General features: G+C 31.7%; 3 protein-coding genes across 3 annotated transcripts in view; 2 read left to right on the forward strand and 1 right to left on the reverse strand.

The window, feature by feature from the left end:
* LOC136979677 (flotillin-1-like) overlaps nt 1-5,449 on the forward strand; it is a 29,420-nt gene extending 23,971 nt beyond the window's left edge. The window contains exons 8-12 of the mRNA XM_067275718.1: nt 1,010-1,224; nt 2,720-2,765; nt 2,876-3,013; nt 3,515-3,679; nt 5,329-5,449. Coding sequence (XP_067131819.1) covers nt 1,010-1,224; nt 2,720-2,765; nt 2,876-3,013; nt 3,515-3,679; nt 5,329-5,358 — 594 coding nt within the window. The 3' untranslated portion in view covers nt 5,359-5,449. The remainder of the gene's footprint in view (nt 1-1,009; nt 1,225-2,719; nt 2,766-2,875; nt 3,014-3,514; nt 3,680-5,328) is intronic.
* A 3,214-nt stretch (nt 5,450-8,663) lies between these two features.
* LOC136979679 (leucine-rich repeat-containing protein let-4-like) lies at nt 8,664-10,274 on the reverse strand. Its single transcript, XM_067275720.1, has 2 exons — nt 9,091-10,274; nt 8,664-8,868 (listed from the first exon to the last, which is right to left on the reverse strand). The coding sequence occupies exons 1-2, from the start codon at nt 10,247-10,249 to the stop codon at nt 8,780-8,782; spliced, it is 1,248 nt and encodes a 415-aa protein (XP_067131821.1). The 5' UTR covers nt 10,250-10,274; the 3' UTR covers nt 8,664-8,779.
* A 9,584-nt stretch (nt 10,275-19,858) lies between these two features.
* On the forward strand, nt 19,859-20,245 carry LOC136979590 (ATP-dependent DNA helicase pif1-like). The gene has a single exon (XM_067275610.1). It carries the CDS (start codon nt 19,859-19,861, stop codon nt 20,243-20,245), a length of 387 nt encoding a protein of 128 aa, XP_067131711.1.
* Nucleotides 20,246-20,978: the final 733 nt, after the last annotated feature.

Genomic DNA, 20,978 nt, shown 5'->3' on the forward strand with positions numbered 1-20,978 from the left:
CAATCTTTTTTTGTTACTCAATAATATGCCTTAGACAGAAGATACCTTTAAAAGACTTTTCACAGTTATGTAAAAAGTACAGTTCTGCACTTATTAAAACAGTTTTGAAGTCCATTTGGCATTATCTTCTGAGTGCAATTTTCATAGCACTTTTACCTGTTGTACTGATTTGAATCTTTGATCTTTCAGTAGATCCTTCACTAAATTCATCTTAGTGAACACACGAAAGTCTGCAGGAGTAAGGTCTGGTGAGTGAGGAGGCTGTAGAAGTATAAATATTTGATGTTTTGCAAAATACTCATTAACTAGAAGACTATGATGTACTGAAGCACTGTTATGATGATGATTTCAGTTGTTTGCTTGTAAGAGATGAGGCAGTTTTCATATTACAGTGTCACAGAAACAATCGAGAATAAGTTTACCATGGAGAATAAACTTGTAATATACCAGATCTTCGATACTAAAAAAGTGTTGCAATGATTGTGCTCAAAGATAAAATGCAAAATGAACTGCAAGGGTGTTTTAATAATAATAAACATAAGAGATGTGTGTAATTGCAGAAGGTACATATTTTGAAGATGGTCTTTATAATATTGTACTATTAATGTAGTAAAAATTACATTAAAAGATCTGTTTATTTTTGTCTCTACTACATATTAACTATATTTAAAAATACAAATTACTCTTCTATATCTTAGTCTTATATACTACTAATTATCTGTCATAAAGTTGATGCAGTTTGATCTTTTCATATGTTAAGATTGTTGTATTTATATCAACTTCAAATATTTATATAACTGATTCAAATTAATTTTATAAAAATTAATATAATCTTTTGCTTTTTTTAAATAAGTTAAATTTATTTTGGTGTAGCATATTGTATATTAAATTGGAAATAAAAACTTTTTCAAGAAAATAATTGAAATTATTATCTTTTGTTCAAAGTTAATTATGAAATTTGTTAATTAAATTGAAATTATTTAAAATGTGTTTGAATTTTGTGTTTTAGAAAGCCGAAAGTGATCTCGCTTATAATTTGCAAGCTGCTAAAACACGTCAGCGCATAAAAGAAGAACAAATGCAGGTAAAAGTTATTGAAAGAACTCAAGAAATACAGATTCAAGAACAAGAAATTATGCGTAAAGAGAAAGAATTGGAGGCAACTATTCGCCGTCCCGCCGAAGCAGAAAGATATCGTTTAGAGAAATTAGCCGAAGCTAATAAGTAAGAAGAAACAGAATAAAGTTACATTTCAAAAATATCGAAATGATTTATGGCAGATTTATTGACTATAGTTAAGAGTTAAGAATTTAATTAGATAATTTCTTAGTACAATCACATAAGATTAAAAAATATCAAAGAGTACACGAAAATATAAATTTTTTTTCTTTTCTGACTTATAGAGGGCTAAGATAATTTAACTCTAAGCCATTTGTTAAAAATGAAATAGAATTTTTAAAAGGTTAAAAAGTCAAACAAGTTTTTTTGTAGAAAGAAAATACGTTTTTTGTTACATGATATTTATCTCTAAATGCATTTCGTCAGTTTTTTCGGCCTCGATAGGGCTTGCAAACACAAAATATAATTCAAAAAGCCAACAATGACAAATTTCCATTACCATCTCCTATCTTGTGTTTACAACTTTTATACCCGACAAGGTTTACCCAGCATTCCACTGGCAGCACACCATTATTCAAATTTACAGAGTTACTTTGCATAACAATTGCAAAGTGTTCTTGAAATTTTCTTTTTATACAGTTTGTTTCTTTGTATACAATCTTTACTTTATTAATATTAATTTGACAATTATGAGCATTACAATGCAAAAATACCGGTGAAGTACTAACTTTTAGTCGTACCGCGGCAAGATGTTCCGACAGTCTAACCTTCGACTTCTGTTTTGTTTCTCCGACGTAAAAACTTGGAATTCCGCACGTGCGTTGTAATCTGTACGCCACTCCTCCTCCTTCCGACGGATCTTTTTTATTAATATTACCTATTTTCATTAGTTCGGACAACCTAGTTTTTTGGATAGGAGCTAATTTTATTAAAGTTTCATAAAAAATTTTTGATATTTTTCATAAGATATATATTTCGTTTTTGACTTTCTATACAATATGATTTAAAATTTATAACTTTTTAGCATTACACTGTTTTTTGTACTTACAATATTCAAGGTGGTTATTAAAGCGTTTAATTGTTATATCTAGATAATTTATTTTATTATATTTTTCAGTCTTGTGAGTAAATTTAATATATGAATTAATGTTATTTGCTTGTTCCAGTATTTGATCAGGTGATGTTATCTTACTATTATATATGAGTATTATATCGTCAACGTACCTTGCAAGAAATTTTATTCCTGTCAGTCTTGATAAAGCTTTGTCCGTGTCTTATCATTAAGATTTCTTCCAATTTTGGGCCGACGACAGAACCCGTAGAAATACTATCTTTTCGGCGATAATATTTTTCGTTTACTGTAAAATAGTTTTTATCCAACGTGAAACCAATAAGATCTATCAAATAGTTCGGAACATTGTACTTACTTAAACTTTGCACTGTCATTTCTTTATTAATAGAAGACTACATTGACACTATATCTAAACTCATTAATTTATATTCCGGCAGGATTGTTCCTCCTTTTAATGTTGAATATTTTAGATTATCTCTGTCTTGAAAAATTGCTGAATGTTACATTTTTATAATTTGTTTTATACAGAAATAGAGTTATTATGGAGGCAGAAGCAGAAGCTGAAGCCGTTAAAGTATGTAAAGGAATAATAAAAAAAATCTTTAGTGTGGTTTTGTAAAATATATTTTTATCTAATATTTGTTATGCTAAAGTAAATTTAAATAAAAATTTATGATGTTTTAGCTGAAAGGAGAAGCAGAAGCTTATGCAATAGAAGCCAAAGCCAAAGCGGAAGCCGAGCAAATGGCCAAGAAAGCCGACGCCTTCCGCGAATACAAAGATGCAGCCATGATCGATATGGTATTAGATACATTGCCAAAGGTAAGCTATCAATTTAAAAATAAATTAGACAATTGCATTTTATACTATAATAAATCTTTCTAAATAGATACTGTAGTTTTATTCTAATTAGCTGCACAGATGCAAGTTGAAATTAAACTTTTATCATCTTTTTAAAATGCAAATATTTCACAAATGAAGAAAGTTATCCATTCTATCCAGACATTCATTTTAATAATAAAAACGGGATGATAATTTTAATTTTTTTCATGCACTAATAATTCACGATAGTGCCGATTATACAATTTAATTATTCATTTTTGAACAATCCGTACATCTGTATTCAGTTACATCGAGTCAAAATTTTAATTATGATTATTTATAATTTTATATTTGAATTTTCTGTGATATTTCCCAGCTAGAAAATTAGTTTTTTTTCTTTTATTCTTGATAGGAAGTTAGTTATAACACATTTGTTTCAAGTGATTCATATAGATGTAATTAACAGTAGAAAGTAATAAAATTTTGAAATTAAAATTAAAGGTTGCTGCAGAGATAGCTGCTCCATTGACTCAATGCAAGAAAGTGGTTATGGTCTCATCTGGTAAAGGTGATATTGGAGCCAGTAAATTAACTGGTGAAGTAATGGATATTATGACAAAAGTTCCACACATGGTCAGTCAGATGACAGGTGTTAACATTGTCAATGTAAGTTTATGAAAATCTCTTTATATAGCTTTAATAATTGCACGAATAATGAACATTTTTATGTGAAATGTATTACTTTTTTAAATAATTTTTAAAATATTATAATTATATTTATTAACTTTTAATAAAAAACTTTTTGTGTGTTCTTTTCATACTAGTGGGTGGTCTTGACACGTGGCTAATATAAAATTGTCATAAGTTATTGATATCGATCTTAACGAGTGCTTTAAATTAACAATTTTATGCATTATTTGCTCGCAGTACAAGTTTAAATAGCTGGCTTTATATTAATTGTTGTTCAAGTTGGTAGAAGATTAATAAATTCATCCAATATTATTTATTATTAATTGTTTAAGACAATTTAAAAGATTTGTTCAATTTATACATTTTTAATATTAATCAATGAAACCAGAATTTTCTCTCATTGTATTCTTATTTATTTTTTATTACTATATTACTTCACATATTTGAGTAACGAAATGATTCTTAATTTATTTAGAAAAGCAACATCCCATTACTTCTAATACCTTACTAATTCAGACTATATTTTTGCATCAATTTTTTTTTTTTAAATAATGAATTTGTCAATTTTAATCTGTCTTTAACAATTATTTATTACCTTACTCTTAGACAGATGCATTGAGATGTGATTGAGGAACAGTTAGAAAAGGAATCCTAAGCAAAAATTAGCTTCTTTTTTAAGCTCAAATTAGTAAATTTTGGCAATTAAAAGTATGATGATGATACTACTTTTGCATTGTAAAAGTTTTTCAGACCACTGTATTTGTCTGTTTCAAGCGTACCTCTTGGATCGTACAATATGCATTTGAGCAAGAACCTTGTTAATTCGAACTAGGCTTTCTCCAATTAGTCCAAATTAGCAAGGTTCTACTGTATGTAAATACTTAATTGTAATTATACTTCATTTGATAATTGTAATATTATGATATTATCAATTCCTGTATAATTTTCAATTTAATTACATATGTTGCTTAATTCTAATTATATTACAAATTAACCACTGAATAAACTGGAATATGTTATTAATACACAACCATAGAACCAAAATCCAGTACATAAGAACAAGTTTAATGCAGAAATGGAAAAGCATTTTCTATTATTTTTCAAGTCAAATCCTGTTTTATGTTAGCTGTGTAGATGATGTCCTCATCATGTGACACAACAAGCCCAACCTATAGGATTTCCTCACCAAGTTCGACACAAACCCACGTGGCCTCGTCCTCCGTCCAAAGCAAGAAAGAGGCTACGAAGCGCACGTCCGCAATCTATATTTATCACTTCTTAAGGGCCATATCTCGACGAGAGCGTACGGGAAGCCGTCGTAAAATTCACTCTTCGTCGTAGTCCCCTCCCATAATCTATATAACTCTTTGTAAAACACTTGGATTTTTAAGATTTTTAGTTTTACAAATGACAAGTGTATTAACAACATTCATTACTATAAAGCATACATTTATAATGAAATTCAGAGATTAGAATAGTTTCTGTATAGAATAATATTAATTTGTTGATGAATTAATTTAAGACATTTTTTTTAGTGTTTAAGCTAGATTTAAATTTAAAATTTAATACAAATTTTTTAAATAATCAAATAAAATATTAACGAAACATTTAAAATATTTTTACAGTCGCTGAAAATAGCGCAAGCCACCATGTAAAATCTGACGAGGATTTATTTGAATTAATCTCTTGCAAGTTTTTCTACGTTGTATCGTTAATAAAAGTAAAGGTCAAAGTATTTGCTGCCAATTTGCAATTTGCTATATGTCTAGTCTTCAAATGAATGATCAATATTTATATATAAAACATATATTTACAGTATATATAATATATATATATATTTCATATTTCTTATTTATCATTTAAAAACCGTGCCTTGCTTTCTTCACATATTTCTCGACATTACATTTGTGAATTTTCACGTACCCGTGCATTAGTTTCTCGGAATCTGTTCGACTTTTATATTAATACGACGACGAAACTTAGTATTCCGTAGTTATTTTATATTGAAACTTTGTGAATTTTACGTAAAGAGCTTTGATGATTTTCTTTTTTATTTGGTTAATTATCAATATTATAGTCACGATTTTGAAAGATTGAATTTCATTCATTGTAATCATTTTTTTATCTTGATGCACATTTCGAAAGTTGATTTGATTTTAGAATGAATCTCGACAGTATTTAATATTGGAGTAATGAATTTGTTAAATGAAGAGAAGACAGAATATTTTATGATTCATCTCCTTTTGAAAAGTACAAACTTTAAACATGTGACCAAAATTTAAAAATTTTAGACCAAATATGCATACATTATATATATATATTACTTCATTCAGAAAATATTGAGCCAGTAAAATAGCATCAAATATATATATATAAATCATTTATAATGTAAAAAATTCAATATTCTTTTGTTTATTATTATCGGTTAACAAATATTTAATGTGAATCTATTCAAATAAAAAAATATTTAAAATGTGTATTTTTTTTATTTAATTTGCTCAGGGTTTCAAAGTATCTTTTTAATTTTATTTATATTCTGTAGATAATATAAATATTCAGTTTTTATAAGAAACATGTTTTTGTATTTTTTTAATATAGCAGTTGCAATGTATAATATATATATAGATTTACCAAGTCCAAAACTGTCCCTAGTAATTTAAATATATATGTACTTTAATACTGTAAAGTAGCTTCGAATAGTCATTTATGCAGTATAGATCGATAATTATGCAGTAATATTTAGCAAAGGCACTAGATAGAGGATCCAAAATCCATTTCTTCCTCTCGGCACGACGGAACTAACCTCTCTTCCTCCTCGTAATCTTTAATTTAATTAGACGAACTCTGCGAGATTAAGTGCGAACGCGATAGGAATAAAACTGTTTGCCTCTAGAATCTGTTTCGAAAATTTAGTCTTATATAAAATCAGAGTTTTAATTTCCTATCTAAATTGGAACGCATCGTTGATGTTATGCAAGCTGTATGCGACTAACACGTGTTACTGTGCAAAGACTATATTGCCTTAAAAAAAAAGAATTATAGCATATATTATAGCGTTTATAAGATACTATAATGAAAGCAATTGATTCCATTTTCCTCTTATGGAGTTTATTTTGTATTCAAAATTTAAAATCTAATGATTTTTTAATAAACATTTTTAATATTGTCATAGTATTGTGGAATTTGTATTATTGTACAATTGAAATTAATTATAAATTGTGAATTTATATTACAGTTTTCAATCTGACATTTCATAAAGTAACAATGATTAATATATTAGACATTTTAAATTGTTCGTTTTTCTTTCATTCCTAAAAAAATTAAAAACAATTTTTAAAAATTAAATGAAGATTTATGTAATAAAAATAAAAAAAATACAATTTTTGTAATTTTTTTAAAATATCAATTTTGAATTAATACAGTACATACATATTGAAATTTAATGAATATCCTATCAAAGACGAAATATTAAACCTTAATAAAATACTGTAGCAGAGATAACTAATCTCGAATTTCCAATAAATAATCCCAATGTATTTAATTCTTTAATTACAAATACCTTTGACCCAATGATCTTCAATACATGTCATATATTTGATACGTTTTGAATTTTTAAGCTGTTTCCATCCCATGGGCATTAAGAGAGCCTTTTTTCGTATGCATCATGGATTTGGCAAAATCCACGCGGCGAGGGACGTATCCGGGACTCGCTACCCGTGCGCAATTTCGGAGGTGGTCCGCCCAGATTCGATCCCGGGTTCCCCGGAGTGGCAGGGCGACACCTCGGCCATCTGGCAATCAAATTTCGGGTTACCGTAACGTACGTTACAATTACTGGAAACTCGAGATTAGTTTTCCTGTTGCTCTGTTAAAATAATTTACAAAATCACCGGTATTCGTAACCTTTCTAATTTTTATGCTATTTTCTTATTATGTATGACTTTATTAATACTCTTTAAAGTTAAAGTTCTAAGGTTTTATAAAGTTCAGAATTTTAATCTTTTATTTAAAGAATGTAGTTTAATAATTTATTATGTGAATAAATAATTATGATTTTAATTCTGACTTGGTGTTATTGACATGATCTACATCACAATATCAAAACATGAGAGATTTATATTAATATGTACTGTGTACAAACAATTGGGATGAAATGTTTTTAATAGAAATCAATAAATATTTGTATTATTTTAATTCAATTTTAATAGTTACGATATATATATATATAAATTCATGTAATGTTTTATGAAAATTAGATTGATGCATTTTAAACTTGAATCATTATCTTCCTCCATCAGTGAGCATTTTGAAAAATAATTTGAAACAAGTAATTTACAATATTAAAATATAACCATGTGGATGAACTGCAGCTCACAAGGCACGTGTGGCTCTTCTAGACTCTGATGCTTCCATATACTACAGTATTACAGTAACTATATAGCATACATAACTGTTCTAGTAGAAGGTGCAGCTCCTGCATATTTCTAATAGGCATTTATATGGCTTCTATCATAACAAGGTTTGGCCACCCCTGGTATATAAAGTGAGATGATATCGGTACAGTTATACGTAAATATAGAAAAATTAATATGAAAACAAGCAGTCTGAAATACGAATATCTGACGCAAGCAATGTTATGGCCTATCGATACAATTTCGGCAGTTGTTTTATATGTAAAACGTTGCAGATTGGCCAAACTTCTAAACGGGTGCAGAAGAAAGGTACTCTTAGGGTAAACGAGGCAGAGAGTTAAAAGTTTGTAATCTAATTTAAAGTATAACAGCAGTAGACAGTATAAAAATGAATGGAAGATATATTTATTACTGAAATCATAATGAACTATTTATGCACTCAATTAATTATACTTGTATGTTATATGCTCACGAATAATAGATAATATTTGGGATTCATTCTGTTCTCGATTACAACTGTCAGAAGTAAATTGTTCTATAGAAAGTAATTCTCTGAAGTGACTTTTATGCAATTAACCTTGATAGAATATTCAGAAATTTCAGTGATGTTGCAATAATTATAATACATATAATATTTACAATCAATTCTTCAATATAATGGAATTTAACAGGTTGGCAAACCGCTAATTCTTATTTTATATTTATTTATGGTAGCATTAACTTTCTGCAAGGAGTGACATTGCATAGGATTTCCTGAAAAAAGAAAACAGATAATTAATTCCTCAACGATTTTAATCTAGAAATACTTTTCTAAACTACGAAAATGCATTGTTTCAATATACAGTAAAGTATGGCTTAACAAATAATTTTCTTAAAACGCCAAAGTCTCATGCTACTGAATTATTTAACTACACTAAAACATTCTTTGTAAGTTTATGTTATTGAATTCATAATTTTAATTTAAAAAAGCCATACCTGATATAAATAACCTTCTTACAGTAACACGATTTTCACACGGGGTAATAGGATCTATATCATTATCATTGGCATCGTCGTCGTCGTAATAAATATCCGTTTGGATTAGCCAGTCTAAGTCAGTCAGGTAGTTTTTAGATAGGTCCAGATATCCTAATTGGTCGGGGCAACGAATGCTGCTTCCCAATATATACAGTTTGTTAGCGGACAAGATTAAAGTTTCCAATTTTCTGGTATACTTGAAAGTATCTCCAACGCTTTCTAACTGGTTATGTGACAAATCCAAAGTTTCCAAATGAAGCAAATTGATAAATTCTTTGCCGTATAACTTGCGTATAAAATTGAACGACAGATTGAGACTTCTCAAATTGAACAGACTGTGAAGACCATTCCTCAATTTGCGGATGAGATTGTGGTCTAGATGCAAATATTTCAATTTCTTTAAATTTTTGAAAGAGTCGCCCAGATCTTTTATATTATTGTTGGAAGCCGATAACATTTCTAAAGATTTCATGCCCGTTAACTCGCCAGATAAGCTGGTTAACCAGTTACTAGAGACGAAAAGCCAGGCCAAGTCTTTCAAGTGCAACATGGATTCGTTCAGGGTCTTCAGCTGGTTGTGGGTAACGCTTAGTGTTTTTAAAACTGGAGGAAAGGTGTCTTTAGGAAGGGACGATATCTTGTTCGATGCCAAGCTCAAATGATGCAGTGGAAGAGATCGTAGAGAAGGGACGTTTCGTATTTCGTTGCCAGCCAGGCTTAAAACTCTTAAACCATTCAGATTTTTGAGCGCGTTGATCGGAACTTTGCTCAGTTTACCATCCATCAGGAGGAGAAGGACGAGGCATTCTTTTAGTTCTTCGAAGGTCGATTCGTTGATTCTTTTCAATTCGGAAAGTTGTAAAATAAGTCTCTTAACGCAGATCCCCTTAAACATTTCGGGTTGTAACTCCTCCACTTCGTCGTCCTCCACCGTTATCTCACTGAGTGTGTCGTGAAATCTTATTTCGCTATTGACGGCTTCGCAATGCACTTTTAAATAAATCCTTTCGTTCTGGCACCAACACGGCCCCTCGATTTCCGAACAGTTTGCCACGGGTAACGACGACGTGCATCGTAACACGCTCAGCAGCAGCACCGCACAACCGACTAAAAGCATTGTTAACAATTGTATAATGTCGGTTGGCTTTATCTCCTCCCTTTTAAAGAACAGCCGCCAATTTTCATTGGTTAGTAAATTAAATAAAGGTAATTCTATACGCTCACTTCTAATAATCGCTGTCATTTTCTTAGATTTTTAATGAATATTTTTCAATTACTTATCTTAATTAACGTTTAAAAGGTTATTTAATATCATTAAAAGATGTTTTTTTTACAACAAAAAATTCGCCGTGAGTGAAGTAACTCGTTTAGCCCCCCAAAAAACCCTAAATTTTCTTATAAAAATTGGGGATTTTAGTTAATTAGTAGAATTATAAGTTACTCCGTACGAATTTTAAAAGAAAAGTGAGCTCACTTAACACGCATCGAACACGTGAATGATTATATTCACGTGTTCGAGGAGGGTATTTATTAGGATATAAAATTTCCTTCTAATAATTACTGTTAGAAGCTACTTAAGAGACACGTGGTTTGCACGACTCTATCACGTGTACCTCATTAACGATACTTTAAAAAGAGAGGAGGCAGAGGAAAGCTAAGAATAGGAAAAGCGATACGACTTCTTATCGGTTTTTCCGAGCTTATATTTAAATAATTTACGACATTTGCCTCCTTATAAACGAACCATAATAGGAAAATTACAAAATATGGAGGTTCTTTTATTCTCTTCAATGAATGCTCTTGGAGTTTATAAAAGAATAAAAGATCTATTATTCTTTCAAGGTTAAATAATTGAATAAGTTAAGGATATTAGATGATAGTTCACAAAATATCTAGTTGTACATTGGTTGGTTTCAAGTTTAAAACACCAAAAGAAAAATAGATTGTTATTGTAATAGTCGAAAGGAAATTGTTTTAAAAAGTGTCGAAGCAGAATAGTTTATCGACATTGGCATTGTATAATTCATATTTTATCTTATTTTAGTTACAAATAATTGTTTTAACTCTTTTTCCCGTCTTATTTGTAGGCCTAACTACAAATAAGACGTTTTTGCGCTCTCCCGTACTTGTTTTGTACGTCGTGGATTACTTCACTGACGTCTTATGTATTATATTCGAGTTGATCGGAAGACTGATTTAATGTCGCTTATCATTTGGGTATTGTAAACGATGGATCCGCGATATTAAAACAGCAAAGAGTGAGTACGTTGTACTTTAGATTACGCGTGTTACGGTTACGTATCGTCGAATGTGTCTCGCAACATTGCGTAAGACAACCGCCTCATTTAACTTCAATTATAAACCGAACAGCGAGTCATTTATTCGTCTCATTGTCCCACTTCTCACGTCCTTCAAATTTAAATATCTATTGTATAGAACGTATCCAACATTATTAATTTAACACGCACAAATTTAATTAGTACAATATCTAACGAGGCAGTTTTTTGACGCCATCTTGATTCTTAAATTCGAATTAAATATATACTGTAGGGCCTATATATAAGTTCGGTAGTAGTAAATCCTATTGTATAAGTCGTAATGACCATATCCAAGTCCTTCAACTTTGTTAAGGTTAAATAAGCTACGAGGAAGTAAACGTAGGAGGAAGATGAAATCTCTCTCTTTACTCTTCTTACATAAAGAGGTGGATGAATGAACGGAATCCCTGTATTTTCCCCTGTATTTATAGATATTACGGGGTGCGATTTTGTTTGAAGCTTAATAACTCCCGTGTCTTTTGTCGAAAATTTCTGAAATTTCGCAGGGAGGTTTGTGTATTAGGGACGTCGATGCTATTAAATTTTAGTGGTTAAAGGTCAAGGCAATGGGAAGATAGAGGTGGTCGTGTGTCATATCTGGAGTGGTGTAAAGCCTACTATATTTAATTTCAATGGAGAAAGAAATATATTTATTTAAATTTTCTTGCTAAATAATTGATTGATATAATCATGGGAATGGAAATTTCTTGGAGATCGTACAAGAGTGTGGAGGAAAACAGCGCGCGAGTTCTCAATCGAACTGAGAAAACGGAGACAAAGTCAATTCTTCGTAAAAAGCAACAAACTTTTAAAAAAGAAATTAAATGCGGTAGATTAAATAACCGAATGAAATAAATTAGTTACAGGAAGAGCAAGATTTGCGGTCGATTGGAGTGCGAACACGAAGATCAACGTCGAGGTTAAATGTTGCATTTGTGGTCGACCTCCGTACGCTTTTTATGGTAGTAATGACACAATTAATATTAGATCACCCTCTTTCACAGGAAATAAAAAGGGAAGGATAAAATATAAATATTTCAATAAGAAAGAAATGCTTTCTCTTTTTCCTCCTAGAGGTCAGAGGGCACGAATTTGACGACTGTCAGTGAGACTCAGTCTCTTATTTTGAGAAATAGTTCATACTATCTGCTTGGTCGTTTGGAAGCTAATCTATACAGACAGACAGACACAGGAAAAGAATCAAGTTGTATTTTTAATCAAAGGATATTCGATGATAACTGGCAGACGAAAATCATTAATGTGGAGACATTTTTGTTTTGTATCGGATCACCGAGAGGGTTTAAACTACATCTCCAGATGCGGATCCACAGCAATAGTGAAAATATAAGAATGATTTGATGTATAATGAAGGGATTATTCTATAAATTAACATCATTATCTGTACACTCCATTGACCTTTCACCCCCTGTTCATCGAATCGATATACAAAGAACTTGCCGGACACGTGTGCAATCGAGACTTAATTTCTTTCCTGAATTCGAAATAAGATTAATAGATATTTCCTAGAATATTCAAGAAGGAATTAAAAGCAATATTACTGTTCTTGCACTGTACGTCAATCATCTCATTAAGAACGATGATATTGTTCTAAAAATAAAACCGGATTATATTTGATTAAAATTCCACCTAACGAACTGCTTTATCGTATTTTCTATTAGATAAAGTAAAATAATAATTAATAATTTCATTGAATAAGTCTTATTGTCTGTTATTTGCTGGTCGACCGTGGTTGACGGAGGGATTTGTTGCTAGAAGAAAATGTTTCCAGTCATGTGACACAGCATTTCTTTGTCGGGCAACACGTTTTGTGACGTCAAAATCGGCCAACGGACCGCTTTGGGCAGAAAAATCGCATAGTTTTCGCCCCACTTAAAACGTCCACCCGACATCTCGCGTGTAGATTCTCCTGGTAATTCTGTACGCAGACAACACAATCATTAAAAATCAATGGTATTATGATATGATTACAGTAGTATTGCCCAGTAGTATCAGAGTTCGAATTTGATCAGGGAATCGGAATTGCCAGAAGTATAAAGGAAGAGAATAATATCAAGTAGGATACAAAAATTTTGATCACTTTTATATTTTTCTTAAGCCTATTTCCGGTCGGCCATCGAATCCAAATTACGGACCTCTGGCTGAACAGATTTGAATAATACTCTACCCTAGCCGAGAGGACAACATCAGTATTGTATCTTGAAAATTTTACCAAAATCCGCCTGCCTATTTTTAAATTATGACTGTTCTTAGATTGGCTTCCATTTTGCACCTTGACTTTACCATTGCTATGGCAACGGTCAACGTCTGTTTCTTTCTAGAAACTTTAGAATAATTAATTAGTACTACTTGGAAAACTTATATAGACTTATATAACATATGCAGATATAGTAAAGGAATGGATACCCCCACAAAAAGAAAATAAAGCAGTTATAATAATCAATCACAAAAACGAAAATATTGACTCAGATGAAGTTAAGAAAAAAATTAAGACGGTCATCGATCCAGTAAAACTTGGAATTGGCATAAAGAATGTAAGAAAAATTAGAAATAATGGTATCTTAGTGGAAGTAGAAAATGCAAACCAGAGCGAACGACTAATTAAAGAAATTGCTAAAAACGAGGATCTTACAGCAAAAACACCGAAAAAAATCATGCCAAAGATATGTATTTATCGTGTACCAGACGATATAGAGAAAGAGGAATTAATAGAGAAATTGTTCATTCAAAACGAATATATTTCAATGGCCTATAATGAAGGAGGAAACTATAATAACGAAATAAACATAAAATATAGGTGGGGTAAATCCAAAAACACAAATCATTGGGTCTGTGAGGTATCCCCGAAACTACGCAAATTACTTTTGAATCAAAGAAAAATAAATATGGGTTGGGTAAGGTGCCAAATAAGAGATTACTATAACGTAATTCAATGTTATAAATGCTGTCGATATGGGCATACCGCCCAAGAATGTCAATGTAATAGAAACTACTGTACACATTGTGCGGGCGATCATCGGTACAACGAATGCACAAATAAGGATAAAACCCCAAATTGCGTAAATTGCATGAAATGTAAGAATGACACACATACCCACAAAGCAATAAGTGACGAATGCCCGGAAAAGCAGAAAATAATCAGAAAAATTAAAATGAAAATTGATTATGGAAACTAGTTCTCTAAATAATAACGAAGGTATGAATCATTTGGAAAGTAAAAGTTTAAAATGCTTACAGATTAACGTAGGGAGGGGAATAAATGCTGTATCTCAAATTGTAGGTAATAAACTACAAAATCTTGATATCCTATTGATACAAGAACCGTACTGCAAAGCAAACAAACCTATGGGCTGGCCACTCAAAACACGGGTACTCTATTCGAGCAATGGGGAAACACCGTGGACCATAACAATTATAAACAACAAAAATATGCAATGTATGTTGTTAACCAACTATAGTGATCAATTTATGACTACTATCGAATTAAGAAACAAAGATAAAAAATGGATAATCTGTAATATATACCTTCCAATGAAAGCAAATATCGATACTCACTTAGCAAAATTAGAACAATTGTGCACAATATACCATCAAAGCCATGCAATTATTATTGGAGGAGACAGTAATGCCCATTCGTATGTTTGGTTCGACGAAAATATGGATGACAGAAGTGACGAGTTGGAAGAATTCATAAATCATCAAAATTTATTTCTTCTAAATGAACCAAACATGCTTAGTACATTCGAAAGTACAAATGGAAGTTCTAATATAGACATAACAATTATTAATAGTATTGCACCGAATGAAGTCAAAAATTGGAAAGTAAACGATGAAATCAGCCTATCTGAACATAGATACATCACGTATGAAATAGATCAAATATTTAACAATATAAGTATAAAAAAGTACAATATCAAAAAAGCCAAATGGAAAAGAATAATCGAAGAAATCAAACCACACAAACAAGAATTGGAAAACATAAAGAATAAAGAACAGGCAAACGAAAAAATTACAAATCTCATAAACATAATAAATAAAACAATAGATAAAAATATCCCAATTTATGAGGAGAGAAATAGAATTGTCAAATGGTGGAATACAGAACTGACCACCCTTAAAAGTAAAGTTAGGGCAAAGCGTAGACGTTATGCAAAATGCAAAGATCAAAATTTAAGAGGAAATCTCAAAGAAGACTCTCTCACAGAGCAAAGGCGGTATAAACAACTTATAAAAGAGTCGAAGGAAAAAAGCTGGACAGAATTCTGTCAACAAAGCGCGAATGATCCCTGGGGATTAATATATAAAATTTCAGCTAAGAAAATAAAACAAAAGTTCCAACTAACAGAATTAAAAAATGAAAATGGAAATATCATCAGTGATATGGAGGAATGTCTAAAGATATTACTACAGGAATTTATTAAAACTGACGATAAATCTCAGGATACTCCCGAACAGAAAACATTACGTGAAGCAATACGTTTTCATACAAATGAAACACATACGCCACAATTTACTAAGGAGGAAATAACATGGATAATATCGACCTTTAAAAACGGGAAAGCACCAGGTAACGATTATATTACAATAGAAATGATTAAGATACTAAATATGAAAGATCCTGATCTTCTGCCTAAAATATACAATACTTGCTTAAATTTTGCAATCTTTCCGACACCCTGGAAGGTAGCTAAAATTCTGCCACTTTACAAAGGGAAAAATAAAGATAAATTGAAAGCTAAAAGCTACAGACCAATCTCATTGTTACCAGTAATGGGCAAGGTTCTTGACAAACTAATCGTATACCGCCTCACAACTTGGCTAAATTCTAGACAGTACCTAAACGAAAATCAATATGGATTCCAAGAAGGAAAATCGGCGGAAGATGCCATCGCTAAAGTAATTAATGATATCGAAGAAGAACGAAAACATAATAAATGGACAATAGCTCTCAGTCTAGATATAGCAGGAGCATTCGACAGTGCGTGGTGGCCGCTCCTACACAAAAAATTAGAAGAAATCAATTGTCCCTGTAATATATACTCATTAATATGTGATTATTTAAATAACAGAACAGCATTCATAGAATATGCTGACATAAAAATTGAAAAAACAATGACAATGGGATGCCCACAAGGATCGTGTTCGGGCCCCACATTCTGGTCCATCCTACTAAATGACCTTTTAAATACCGAGACAATAATAGGAACGAAAATAACAGCGTTTGCGGATGATATATTGGTGGTTTGCTCGGCAAACAGTCGGATGCAAATCGAGAAAAAATGTAATAACATATTGGAGAGGATAGCGAACTGGGGAAAGAGAAACAAATTACAGTTTAATCCCGATAAAACTACGGCCATCGCGTTTACGACTCGCAAAGTGGATAAAAGACAGCCAACGATAAAATTGCAAAACAAAAACATAAAATGTTCTAATCAAATAATATACTTAGGTATGACAATAGACAACAAATTGTCACGGAATGCCCACCTCGAATCTGTCAAAAAGAAAGTTGGCAATCTTTTTCAAGAAATTACCAAAGTGGCAAAAAAAGAATGGAGTACGGGAGGTACTGCACTAACTCAAATATACAAAGGCGTAGTGATACCAATAACTACATATGGCGCTCAAGTATGGGGAAATAGAGCAGAAATGACCTATATGAAAAGAAAGATAATAAGCTTCCAACGTAAATTTCTCCTACGAATAACAGGTGCATATAGAACCACGTCTAATGATGCATTATGTGTAATGGCAGGCCTCCTACCAATGGACTTAGAAATAAGTCAAAGGAGGGATATTCGAAAAATTTTAAAAGAAAAAATAACATATGGTGCAATACTAACAGAGAAAGACGAAATAGAATATCGAATCAAAAGATATCAACAATTGAAAAGATACGAGTGGAAAAAGATACAAATAAAAGAATATAGTCCATTAACTAAAAATAGAATTTATACGGATGGCTCGAGAACCCCAGAAGGAGTAGGAGCTGCATACATATATATATCAAATAATAGAGAACAATACAACAGGAAAATCAAACTAGATAAAAGATGCAATAACTATCAGGCAGAACTCGTAGCCTTAGAACAGGCTGTAAGCTGGATTAGCAACAACATGAAAAATATAACAATCACAATCTGTACAGATAGTCTTTCCGTATTAAAAGCATTGAATGACGACGAAAACAAACACGAACTCATCGACAACATTAGAAAATATATCTTAGCAAATAAGGATATATTGTTTTTCAGCTGGGTAAAAGCACATATGGGCGACCCTGGAAACGAACGAGTAGACAGCCTAGCAAAAGAGGCAAGCGGCTCAAACATGAAAGTAGTATACAAAAAATTATCTGAAAGATATGTAAAAAAGGGAAATAAAGAACAAATATATAATAAAATGGCAAAAGAGATGGACAGAATCAACAAAAGGAAGAGAACTTTTTGAGTATCTACCTGATGTTCACCAGCGAATAAAAAATAAGAACTTTATAATAAATTATAAATTTACAAGATTCGTGACTGCGCATGGTGACTTTGCAGAGTACCACAATAGATTCCATCATAATAACGATGGCGCTTGTGAAATGTGCGGAGACAGAGAAACTCCGACACATCTTTTATTTGAGTGTATTAAATACGAAAATATTAGAAACGAGCTACGAACAATAAGCAATAAAGAAGGTTATACTTGGCCAATAAAAAAAAGTAGTCTTATCAATAACGTCACTCTTTATACATACTTTATAAACTTTATAAGAATATGTTATAAAACCAGAATATAATCGTCCCATATACCATCACGAAGAAGTAATGAAACGTGGAAATACGACGACAGTGCTAGTAACAATAGTACAACTAACAGAAACAACAGGCAATAGTACTACAAGTACTACAAGTGTATCTAATTTTACACACAAAACGAAAAGGAAGTGATAATGAAATAAGTGGTATGAATGAGATGATATCATGAAAAACAAAATAATCTTGGAAGTACTACAAGTGCTACAAATAATAGGGAAATACGACGGAGGAGCAAGAGGAATGGTTGTACAGTGACTTGAGAAACTACACGTGAAAGTACTACAAGAAAGTGATACTTTTTGTGTTATAAGTGAAAGCTCTACAAATTAAAGTGTTAAATTGTGGAGGTACCTACTCAGTACAGTGACAGTGATACTAGTACAGGTAAAGAAACGTTTCGATACTATAGTGGTAATATGAAAATACGATGACAATAGGAAGTGCCAACATACGACAAGCAAACATAGCGGTTATCTCTGAAACCTTAATTAAAATATCTCAAGTACTTTTAAATAAAACATAAAACATATGTAGACACTTTAATAATATCATTAACTTTAAAAAAATAAAAAAACCACATATATTTTACACTTTGTATTTGTATTTATTTTTATTTATAAAAAAGTACAAAACAGCCAACATGGAACTATAAAAAATCTACATATTATGTTAATTGTTTCAATAATATGTAATTTAAATATATAAAATGTAATATGCTGAATGTAACAAAATACGAATATATGTCGGCAAAAAAATAAAATGTAGCGGCTACGACCGCAATAGTGTATCCAACTCTCTGTAAAGCAGTGAGCGAAACAGAGAACGTCTGAAAATAAAGTGGAGCACCAGAAGCCTGACATTTATTGCCAGGTAGAAGGTCTGCTCTATTACTATTGGTATTATGATATAAAACTTTATTACGTTAAGTTCTACGCGCGCCATGACGTAACATCTATTTGAAAAGCATTACGATGTAAATAATATCTACAAATTATAACTTACGAGATTTTTAAATTCGCGAGGGGGACAGACGGGGCACTTGTCCTCCCCGAGATCGAGTAAAATATTTCACAAATTATAATGGTAAAAGTGATTGAGATACGTAACCTTACACCCTCTATCACGGATCGCTTTGATGCACTACCGTGTTGTGTGAAAAAATTCCAAAAGGTTTATTGATGTAATTATTTGTCTCTAAGCTCTGCTCCCCAAAGGAATTTTTCTGCGGACGTCCATGGTTTTATTATTGTTTTATATTAATATATGGAAAACAATAGAACAAAAGAAACCAACTTATTCATCTTATTCTCTAGTCTAAATTTCCATACTTTTATTTATTTAATTTTAAAACTATTATATTCTATAATTTACGACCAGGTTATGAAATAAGTAGAATAAGTTAAAAAAAATTTTTTTTATTATTCTATAACGTGGAGCAGCAGTTATCAATATTGATGGCTTTACGATCCATTCTGTCCTTTGTCTTCCTATCGTTAGTACGAAATTTCGATCTCTAAATGAAGAAGCTGCACAGAGATTCCAGATTGAGATGAAGTCGCTCAAATTGATCATCATCATGAAATGTCAATGGTTGGTGCAAGAATGCTTTACATGATCGAGAGAAGATTGAGGGAGATAAACCCCGAGAAAGATGAGCCGTTTGGTGGATTCTTTGTCTATTTGTTTGGTGATTTTCGTCAGCTTCCTCCTGTTAAAGATACTCCTCTCTCCTCGAGTGTTTTATACAATGTAATGTCCCAACAAGGTAGGGAAGGGACCTTGTTGGGACATTACATTACATTCGCATTTGATTCTTTTGTGAAGTTCATTGTACTTAGTAATTCTCATAGACAAAATAGCGCAGATAGTTCCTTCACAGATATCTTACAACATCTAGCTTCGGGTGATTTTTCCGATACAGATCTGAACACTGACGACAAGAAATGGAGCCTATTTATTCAGGGATGAACTTGATCAGTTCCAAACGGCTATATCCAACAAACGAGCGAGTTAAACAAAGCAACGAAGACTACTTGCAGTCAACTGGGTACCCTATTGCTTACATAGCATCCGAAAACACTCCAGATATTGCCCCGCCTTCGTCCAAAGATGACTCGGCTCTTGGTCTCTCCAAGTATTTGTATCTCTCAGTTAATGCCAGAATCATGCCGAGAGTCAACTTATGGGTGCGAGGAGGCCTCGTCAATGGTTCACTAGGAACTATACGCTACATTATATATGCTCCTAATGCTTGCCCTCCAGCTCTTCCTCTGTTTATTTTAGTGGAATTCATGTATGGTAATCTGTTTCCAATAATCCCCATAACACGCTCTTCGAACGATGGCAGTATATTGCCATCTCGTAGACAGTTTTCCCTTACCTTAGCATACTCCATGACTATACATAAATCACAGGAATTAACTCTTCCAAAAATCAAAATAGATATAGGGGGCTAAGAGACAGCTATGTTACATTGAGTCGAATGAAAAAATAATTGACTCAGTATTTTTAAAGAGTTACAATAAAGATCGCTACGAGTCAATCTGTAAGTCCAAGGCCCGTAGTGGTAGACAGAATTTCATGAGACGTTGGCGTAGCAATTAATTAATGGCTTATTCCGACCTTATATTTGTACCTTTAAATGATCCAATAAAAATCAAATATATTGTTGAGAACGAACGATTCTTTGTTTCTTTTTTCC

This window comes from Centruroides vittatus, unplaced genomic scaffold, assembly GCF_030686945.1.
Source record: "Centruroides vittatus isolate TY-2023 unplaced genomic scaffold, ASM3068694v2 contig_630, whole genome shotgun sequence".
Taxonomy (NCBI): domain Eukaryota; kingdom Metazoa; phylum Arthropoda; class Arachnida; order Scorpiones; family Buthidae; genus Centruroides; species Centruroides vittatus.

Coding starts and splice junctions, on each gene's coding strand:
- LOC136979590 (XM_067275610.1), top strand. CDS start 19,859: ATGTCAATGGTTGGTGCAAGAATGCTTTACATGATCGAGAGAAGATTG.
- LOC136979679 (XM_067275720.1), bottom strand. CDS start 10,249: ATGCTTTTAGTCGGTTGTGCGGTGCTGCTGCTGAGCGTGTTACGATGC. Junction 8,869..9,090: donor AAGAAGGTTATTTATATCAG/GTATGGCTTTTT, acceptor TTCTTTTTTCAG/GAAATCCTATGCAATGTCAC.